General features: G+C 43.1%; 1 protein-coding gene across 1 annotated transcript in view; it reads left to right on the plus strand.

Moving 5' to 3' along the window:
- Nucleotides 1-10,291, plus strand: part of LOC111670137 (double C2-like domain-containing protein alpha) — a gene marked incomplete at its 5' end in the record, with an annotated part of 23,371 nt that overhangs the window by 4,645 nt on the left and 8,435 nt on the right. Inside the window, one exon of the mRNA XM_023426734.2 lies at nt 8,085-8,311. Within this exon, the coding sequence (XP_023282502.1) occupies nt 8,085-8,311 (227 nt within the window). The remainder of the gene's footprint in view (nt 1-8,084; nt 8,312-10,291) is intronic.

Below are 10,291 nucleotides of genomic sequence, written 5' to 3' on the forward strand. Positions count from 1 at the left end.
TGACTGACTCACTGACTGACTGACTGACTGACTGACTGACTGACTGACTGACTCACTGACTGACTGACTGACTGACTGACTCACTGACTGACTGACTGACTGACTGACTGACTGACTGACTGACTGACTGACTGACTGACTGACTCACTGACTGACTGACTGACTCACTCACTGACTGACTGACTGACTGACTGACTGACTCACTGACTGACTGACTGACTGACTGACTGACTGACTGACTGGGTGAGTTTCTCAGGTTCCCCATTGTGCAATAGTTGCCTGTTGTGGAAACAGCAGCAGAGCAGCAGCTTGAACGTGACTGCTGGTTAACACGTCGTCTTAATTGGCCACGTTTCAGTCGCTGTTTCAAACTTGCTCCGTTGTCATGACAACGGAAACAGAAAAACATGTAAATGAGAACAGCTTTATTGTGAATTCAGCTGCATTAAAATACTGTATATGTTAGCACAGAGAGGAGGAGAGAAGAGAACGGATATAGAGCTGAAACCAGCTGATGCTAAACTCGATGATATTACGACGGGGTCCAGCCAGATACCAGGTTTTGACCTGGTCTTGATCCATTTCTAGAAGTCGCCTGATGACTCGTGGATTACGAGGGATTAGGTGGAAACTCAGTGACCTCAGGGTTGGAATAATAGAAAGAAAGGTTCAGTACATGTATCATCATTTGGCAGAATACTCAGAGGAGCTGTGGTTGGTTCGATCATCAGTTTGCTCAGAGACAGAGGTGAGGACATGAAACACTTTCAACACACAGGATCACAGGTGAAATAATTCATAAAGAATTCATCAAGGTTGGTGTGAGACGGAGGGACCTTCTGAGTGTGTGTTAGCTTGTGTTGTTGTCTTTGTGAGGACCCGTGTCTTTAAACCATCTTAATGAGGACGTTAGCGTTCGGATAAATGTCGGCTCTGGCATGGAGCTGCATCAGCAAACTCAACCCTTCAGGTTTGGCTCAGTGTCTGGGGAGTGTATTACGTCAACATGGGTCCTCACAGGTGCAGGAAGACAAACGTGTGTGTGCCTCATGTTAAACTGCTCTATAATTGATGGCCAGAGGACATTTTGTAAACGTGCGCGTGGACTGTGATGAATTAAAGATGATCGTTTCAAATTTAATCACATTAGAAAATTAATGTGAAAATGTTTCCTCGAGGTCCAGGTTCGTGTTCCTGTCCGGTGGTTTTATCTGCTCGTTACCAGCTGATCAGCGGGTCAGAGGCGGGAAAAGTACTCGCATCTTGAATAGTTATGGGAAATACACTAATTTGCTTTCAGTAAGAGTAAAGCTCGCTAACTTAACATGTAAGGAACATTAAATCATTCAAAAGGAGTAATTGAAAACAGGTTTTGAATCAGGAAGTGTAGTTTTGTAAACGTGTACATTTTGTTTCCTGCTTGATAACGCTGTTTTGCAAGTCTTCAGCTTCTGACCAATCAGCTTCTTTGGAATCACTACGCACAACACGACTGGCTGACCGTTCGTTTTCCTCAGATACTCACAAAAACAGAATCATTAAAATCAAACTAGAAATTAACAGTATCGATAAAAGAAAAGACAAAAACTAAACAAAGATCGGAGAATAAATTAAACAACTGCAGATGAAAAGATAGTAAAAGCTCACAATACAACAACCGGTTCTTTGGATGCTGAGAAACAGCAGCGCGTGACAGGGCGGAGCTCCAGCTGTGACACAACAAGTGACCGAACATCAATCATATCAACATATTATTTATAAAAACTGAAAACATAAGAGGACCCAAGAAACTGCCTTGTGGAACATCTACGTTAGCTGTTTCCCCCTGCTTCCACTCTTTTGTTGCTAAGCTAAGCTAACCTTGTCCTCACCTCACAGACATGAGATTGATATCTCACCCTCAGAAAGAAAGAGAGGAGCATTTCTTGAAGTGACAAACTCTTCATTTTTAAAGGTCTTTTACCTCGTTATTCCCACGGTTCAGAGAGAAGTGTGAGCCACGTTTGGTTGAACTGGATTTCACCGGATTCTGTATAAAGAGTAAAATGTCCAGTCTGAGTCACATCTTTACTTCTAGTCTCTGTGATTCTCACAAGGAGCTTGTGTTTTCAGTCCAGACTTCCTCCACCTCATGTGGGCGGAGTGGAGTGAAACCTATTATCTGAATTAGTCCTTATTATACGCTCTCTAACTGGGATCATTTCCAGTGAATTAAACCATCATGAGATGAAAGTACTTCTCATTTTTCTGAACGACTCCTCAGAGTCTCTGAACTGCAGGTTAGAAGGACGGGATCGTATCATCTGTTATTAGTCTGTTACTTCCTTTTACCGGACTACACCTCGTCATGTCCACGGGGACGACTGGTGGACGGTTTATAGTCTATAAATATATATTCAGTCATTTTTCATTCTAAAATAATTCACAGACATTTTATAATTGGTGAGAATAAATCAGTCACATATTCTCCTGAAACGAGAAGTTTCATCCAGTGAAGTGACATAATTCATTTGTTCCCAGAACAGTTTCACTTTTTTCAACCAATTCTTATAAATTAACGTCCGTATCAAACCTCAGTCAGACTGAACCTGCTGCATCATTTTAGTTAATTACAACCTGGCTCTTATTTTTCGTCTGATTGTCTGACTGCTCATGTTTCTGACTTTATTTATGTCACTGTGTTCTCAGATCTCAGACATTAATTAAGACCAAGAACCAGAATCATCCTTTACTTCTGAAAAACACGTCACTCCAGCAGCAGCCAATCAGTTTGTCAGACTAGAAGAAAAGTCTTGAACCTTATTAGTCCTGATATTAAACTTGTTGATCTTCATTTCGGTCGTCACTTTTTTCAGTTCTTCTTCTCTTGATTGACTTGACTTCCCTTGTTGGTCTGGATCTGGATCTTAGACTTCACAGGTCAGTGTTTTTCATTTGTCTCTCCAGGACACACCTTCAATAGATGTGAAACCTTTCAGCGTCCGTCACCTCCAGGGTTCTGTCCTCTCGACGTCTCCTCGGCTGATTCTGTCATGTGTTTGGAGAAAATCTGACTTTGGAATCCAATTATACAGTTTTAAAGCTTTGTCCAGGCTCACGCTGAGAGCGTGACGCAGACGGCTCTAAGCTCCTTGTTGGTTTTGTCGGCGGCTGCTGTGTTTTCTGACCCAGTGTGAGCTCATTAGTCGCCTGCCTTCACCTCCGCGGTCGTACAGGTGTTTTATCAAAGACGGAGGCGGGGAGGTGTTTTATTGTCTGTGAAATCCCTCCGGAGTTTTCAGCCAATTGACTCCGGCGCGGGGACAAACATGAGCTTTGCTTAATGACTCACCTCCTTTTGTTTGTGGGTGCGGGCTGATCTGAGAGCAGCTGACTGCAGCCCACAGCACACACCTGGAAACACACGGCAGCTCAGACTGACAGTGTTTCTCTGTAACGGTGGGATGAGAGGACGACTCTTCCTCCGCTCAGATGATGAGATGAAGCAGTTTGTTGGATCAGAAGTGTTGTGCTGGTTTTCCATCAGAAGCTTTTCAGCCTTCGCAGAGTTTCCTCTTTATTTCCTCTCTGTTCAGAGGGTTTTCCACCTTTTACATTAAGTAATTAAACAAACTGATAGTAACACAAATATGTGTAATTAGCAGCCTCGGCCCAAAGACATCTTTATTTATTGTGCATCACAATTTGTTCAAATTAACATTAACATTAACATTAACATTAATGCTGGCCTGTTGTTAATATTTATTATTCATGGTTTGGCTGCTGAGTGAGTCAGAGGTGTGAGAGCTACCAGAGAAAAGAGATGTGACGTGTCCCATATCACATGTAAATCACTTTATTAACCTCATTTAAAGGTAAAATCGCATTAAGTTTTCTTGATAGAGATCTGATCATTTTTAATATTGTTTATTTGCAGAGATTTAAAGATTTTGTCCAGCTGTCGGATTATGGATATATGTGTTTGATGGTAAAACTTTAAGGAGACTGTTTAACTGATGAAGCAGTTTTCTTGTCAGTTGATTGTTTTGACGCCTTTATGTCGTGTTTTATCCGTGAAGATTTTCCTGTTTCAGATATTGATCCTCAGCCCAAACTTTTCCATTCCCAGAGAAAAACCTGACCCTCAGCTGACTCACAGTCCTGGTTCACCCCTGTTATTCAAACTGTAAGCTGCATCATATGTGGTTTTATCCATGAATAAAATCATGGGCAGGAGCCAATCAGAAGAGAGGAGGCTCTGAGCCTCTCTTCTGATTGGCTGACTGTTTTCTGAGTGATCCAATAAAAATAAAGCAGATTTCAGGTAAAAACACTCAGAGAAACCAAATCCTGCAAGGTTTGGATGGTGGGTCCAGGTGGGCGGGGCTTGGTGACTGCTTTGTTGTGACATCACAAAGTTCCAGAAGTCCTGACGGCTGGTTTTAAGGCTCAGTTTCTGAATACAGGCTGTGTGCATTTCTCTGTGGACTGAGGCTTTGATACTTTCACAGTATTAATATAGAAGCTAGAGCTGATCTATAATCAAAGAAGAAGACTGTCCTCCTGTGAAGAAACGATCCACAGGTCGTCTGTGCAGCAGGTCATTATGACATCATAGTTAGGTTTTGTTGCTAGGCAACATCTAGTGGTCGTAGTAATGATGACAGGAGCGAAGGGAAAAGTGTTGGTGACGTAGTGTAAAGAAAGACAAAGTCAGGAGGAGGTGGTGGTGGATGAATGTGACCCAGAGAGAGCGGTGTGTTCGATTCCCATGTGGAAGTAGCAGTTTATGTTGTTTCTATTATCAAAGTTAACCAAATCACAAATCTTTTCCTGAACCTAACCAAGCCATGACATGTTATTATAGTAACCATGGCGACAGAGGTTGGTACGCCTACCTATGGGTCGTATCAGACGGTTGTTCAGGTTGGAGACGGATGATCAATTCATTGATTATTTTTCAACCAAAGTGCCAAACGTTCCTCGGCTGTTCAGTCAGTTGTCGGGGGAACACTGTCACTTCTGAATCTCCTGGAGAACGTGGAGCTTCCTGTGAGCTGCGTGATCAGACCTTTACTCTGTCGCTTCAGTCTGACATTTCCCTCCACGTACCTCTGTGTTTACTGACACATGGATTGGAGCAGATATCCAGGACTGGACGGATGGTTTTTCATTTCAGTCAGAGAGGTTGGCGTTGTGAATGTTGCCGAGCTGAAATCTTATTCAGCGTTCAGGGTTCATCTACAAAGTCTCTCTCCCACCAAGTGGAGGTAGGCGGGAGAGAAATCCGGCCAAGCTGTGCTGACTCCCGCTAAAAGCCATCGATCTGCTTATTTTCTGACCTTTTTATTTTTTTCTTCTTTTTTTAGCTGCAGTTTTATTGTGAAGGATGGTGGGAAGCAGGATGGAGGCTCTGTGGATCCGAGCACCAACTGACGTTCGGACAAACATGTAGAATAAATGACTGGAATAAAAATAAGTTCAAACAGATGAAGATTAAAAGTTTTGGGTCTTTTTGGAGGCGAAGTGAAAGGTCAGAGCGTGACGGAGTGGGGGAGGTAAACAGTCCGTCTGTAATGAGGACCGCTGGCGTGATGGAGTGAGCTAATAGAGCGGGAACCCTCACCGCAGGAGGGAGGAGAGGGAGAGTGTGGAGGCGAGACAAAGATGGAGGATTAAACTGTCGATCTTCTCACCCTCTGCTGTGTCATGACCACAAAGATCAAACCAGAGACAGTGCAGCGAGATGAGTTTTAATGAACACCGTCACTGCTGGAGGTCGAGGTTTCACCGGCTCTTCTCTCTCATTTTTGGGATGAAATTAAATTTGTAGCTCATCAGTAGAAAACCAGATCAGAGCGCACCGACTCAAAAGGTTCGACTCCCACCGACGTCTGGTCTGTTTTCAGACCGAGCTAAAAGCAGGCGTGATACCTACATTATCCAGTCACGGCTGCTCGCTCCGTTAGGCCTCTCGGCTCCACCTGTACTCAGACAGTCACGCTCTGATTGGTCGGTGGATCACAAGCTCAACCGGCTCCTTTCTAGCGCTGAACGGTGGCGTCTTCTTAACGTCCCGTTAGTCTCTGTAAGTTTGGAGTGTTTTAATAATTTAATCTAATTTAAAAAAACAAATCAAATCATTAATTCAAACCTTGATTTAAGAACTGAAGCGAACTCTCTTTATCACAGACAAAATATGAGAAACAATAATGTAAAAACTGATGAGCAATAAACAGTGAAACTTATAACAACAATAAAAGCTTTAAAACATGTAATACATTTATGCTCTGCCTTGAGTCAGCTAACAGAGATTTAAAAAGATGAACTCGTCTCATTTTGATCTTGTTTGAATGTTATTCCATTTGTGTGGAGATTAAATTTAAAAGCCAATTTCCCTGATTCTCAAGGACCGAACTGTCTCAGGACCAAGTGCAGTGTGAAGCTGAGCTGTAGTTAATCAGACGCGTCAGGTATCCAGGAAGTACACATCTACTGTATTCACCTTTAACTGAACCCACAACCTTCCCCAACACTGAGATAAACATCCATGATTCACTCTGCTGCTTTAATAGAGACGAACTGAACAGGTGAACAAACATGTCAGACAGAAACACAGGTGTAGGGCAGAAGGAAAAGACAGCATCGGTTCACTCAGCTACGTCCTCCTGGACTTCATCTTCAAACTGCACTGACGACCCTGATGGAGACCTCAAGTAGAAACACATCGCGCCAAAATAACGTTGGTCTTTATCAGAAGTGTTGCTGGAGTTTTGTCCTCGTCCGACCTTTTCCCAGGTGAAGACGGTGAAGCTGAGCAGAGAAAGTGACGGACGGAGCAGAGTGATTCCTCACTGGAAAAACTGCTGCATGTGGGTTTGATGTCCACAGGTGTCCTCACCTGTGGGAGCCACACTGACATATTCAAATGTTTTCAGTCAGAAGTGCCTGAAGCAAAAGTACAGAAGCAGCTGAAAACACCCGAGGCGCTTGAGTCCCGACAGAAACATCAGAAGACGCATCAAAACAAAAGTCGAATGGCCGTAAAACACCAAGACATCTTATTATTTTGACTTTTGAATATAAAGATATTGATACTGATGTTTTCTGTCCTTATTCTAAAATTAATTAGTTTAATTAATAAAGTAAGTTCCATGTTAATCTGCAGATTAGATTGTTGAAGAGGAAAACTTGGACCGGGTCCATCCTCAGAGGAGCATGATGTGGCCAGCTCTGAATATGTGCAACATGCTAACGTTAGCATGCTATGTTCACATTGATCTTAAACTCCAGTCATTTGTTTTCGAGGTTTCCTGTCATGGACTGATGTGGACGAGTTCAGGTTTGGACCTGTTGATGGCATTAGATGAAGGGATCGTTAGGAGATCGATAAGATTCATCCTCTGGGGACATGAACATCTCCTGTTCATCCATTACATGTTGAGATATTTTAGTCTGTGGACAAACTGACGTCACCAACCACAGAGAAAATGTTTCTGCTGCTTGATTTTCTTTTCTTTTCTTGATCCTCTCTTTTCAAACACTTTACTAATCTGTTTGAAGTAGTCTGACTAAATTAGACTAATCTGATTAATTAACGCTTAAATAGTCACACCAAAGTGGCTAAACTGACACAAACTAACCTGAATTCAATCAACTAATCTGAAGAAACAAATCCTACTAAACTAATCTGGCCAAATCAGATTTAAGTAATCTGACTAAACTCATTCAAGGAAATCTGACAATACAAATCCAACCAAAGTAGCCTAAACTAATGTGACTAAACTGATTCAACCAAATTAATCAAATTACTCTAATCCAACCAAATGTATTAATTTTTCTAACTAATTAGATTAAATTAATTCAACCAAGGAAATCTAACTAAACTCATCTGACCAAACTAATCAGACTGAACTGATTATCAACCAACTTAATCTGATTGAACCAATCCAAACAACAAACAAAACAAACTGATTTAACTAATCTGATTAAATGTAACAACCAAGCTAATAAATACCAAAGTAAACCAACAACAAATGTTACTAAACTAATCTGATTTAACTAATCAGACTAAACTAATCCATGTAATGTAATCTGGTCCACAGTGGGAGAACGAGCAGCTGCACAGCCTGGAGGAGAGAGGTCGTCTTCTTCTCTCCCTGCAGTTTTTGCCTCCGCTCAGTTTGGAGGATAAAGATGTGGAAGGAGGAGGAGGAGGAGGAGGAGGAGGAGGCGAAGGTCGTCGCAGCGGGGGTCTCTGCGTGGGCGTGAAACGCTGCGCTCACCTGGCAGCCATGGATGTGAATGGATTCTCCGACCCCTACGTCAAAATGTAAGAACTCTAGCGTTAAACTGTCTGCAGGTTTAAACGTCCTGCAGCAGCTGCACCACAGTTTGATTGACTGAAGGGAAACAGAGACGCATGAAGCGTCTCAGTCCGTGTCCCGGTCCACACTGAGCCCAGAACTCAGGCTCAGTCCGTGTCCCGGTCCACACTGAGCCCAGAACTCAGGCTCAGTCCGTGTCCCGGTCCACACTGAGCCCAGAACTCAGACGTGTCCCGGTCCATCTGTTTGAATGAGGAGCTGAGTGTGAGCGTGGGTCAGAGTGGAGGAAGAACAGGCCAGAAAAAACTCTGCAGAAACAGTTTATCTGTTTTAATTACAGCCGCAGAAGCATTTTCACAATAACGTCATTAATAACCTCAAGTTTTCAAATGCAAACTTTATTGAGACAGAAATGATCATAACAAACGTGCGTCCCTGCAGACCTCGCTTCACACTGGACTTCTGCATTAACCAGACAATTAAAAGCTGGTGTTTAGCCATCTTATTAACTTCATTAAACAATGATGGCGTTGTCGTTAAAGAAGCCCCATCTGTTTCCCAGCAGGAAGGATCATCAGTGAGGAAGAGGAAACAGTGTGAGTGGCGGCTCGGCTCGGCTCGGCTCTGTCAGGAGGAAACACCGGGGGCAGAGAGTCGGGGATTTAAAGCTTCTCTCTGCTTTTGTTTCCTCCAGCACTCGGGGGACGCTCGCTCGCTTTCCTGTCGCACGCCGTCAGAATACAAACTGAGTCTGAGCCACAACAACAAGGCGACTGACAGCTGAGGGGTCGAGTGAGCTCACAGAGATTTACCAGTTTTAGAAACGACTCCAGCTTCCACAATATCAGCGCGCTGCGTCACGGCTCACGCTCAGACACACTCGGCTTCAGAGCAGGTCGATGTTCCTCTTACAGACCAGAGAGCAGCTGTAGAGCTGGGGCTGATGGGAATCTCAGTAGTTCTACAGGAAGTGTTGGTGGTGGTTCATCCTCTGGAGACACGACTGAACAAACTTCATCACAAACCCTCTGATAGCTGTTGAGATGTTTCAGTTGTGTGTGACTGAAATTAATATTAATTATGAAATTAATTAATCAATTGGATGATTGACAGGAAAATTTACTTGCGACAATTTCGATAATCAGTTGTAAACAACTTCTGGTTGGACAAAGAAAGACATGTAGACGTGTCTTTGGACTGATGACTGACTCACATCAAATGATTGATTAATTAACTCGCAGATTAATCAGCAGTGACTCTGATCTGTGACTTCAGATGGTCAGTTTCTAGTTTAGATTCATGGAGTAGAATCATTGTTTTGTCCATCTGGATATTGATGACAGTCACAGATGATCAGACGAATCCCTGTCAAAGTCTCCGGTTCACGTGCCGCAAATTCCAAATGAATTTCAAGAAAACCGACAAATGAAATGCAAAGACACGTCTGTCTCCGTCCACCGAGACACAAACGTTAGAAGCTGGTTCGTCTCGATAAACAGCTGCTGTGCCGATAAACCACTGCAGAAGAAGAAGAGGTCGACGGATGTGTTAATGTGAGGAAGGCTCCGGCCGAACCGGTTCGAATTTGGTGGTCAAAGGTCAAAGGTCAAATGTCAGTGTGACCTCACAAACCTCACTTTTTAGCTTTTACTCAAGACGCAGAGTTTCACACAGATGGTTCATGTTTTATATTTTCTCTGACTCTGATAAACAGGATGTGACCTGTGTGTCTGATGGCGGAGGGATACGACCACGAGGAAGTGGCTCTAGTTTCCTGATATTTCAAGATTTTTTCAAATTTCCATTTTTTTTTAGGGCAAATTGAAAATGTGCATAAAATGATCAAATAAATTTTATTCATTAAAGCAGTGACAGTTACTGAGGTGTAGCAGCAGAGGCCTCTGTTTGATTAGATCCAGTCTGATAGAAGACGGTAGAGGAGGAGGAGGAGGAGGTGGAGGAGGAGGAGGTGGAAGTGGAGGAGG

This window comes from Seriola lalandi, unplaced genomic scaffold, assembly GCF_002814215.2.
Source record: "Seriola lalandi dorsalis isolate HSWRI2012SDOR001 ecotype SW California unplaced genomic scaffold, Sedor1 jcf7180002054836, whole genome shotgun sequence".
In the NCBI taxonomy this organism is placed as follows: domain Eukaryota; kingdom Metazoa; phylum Chordata; class Actinopteri; order Carangiformes; family Carangidae; genus Seriola; species Seriola lalandi.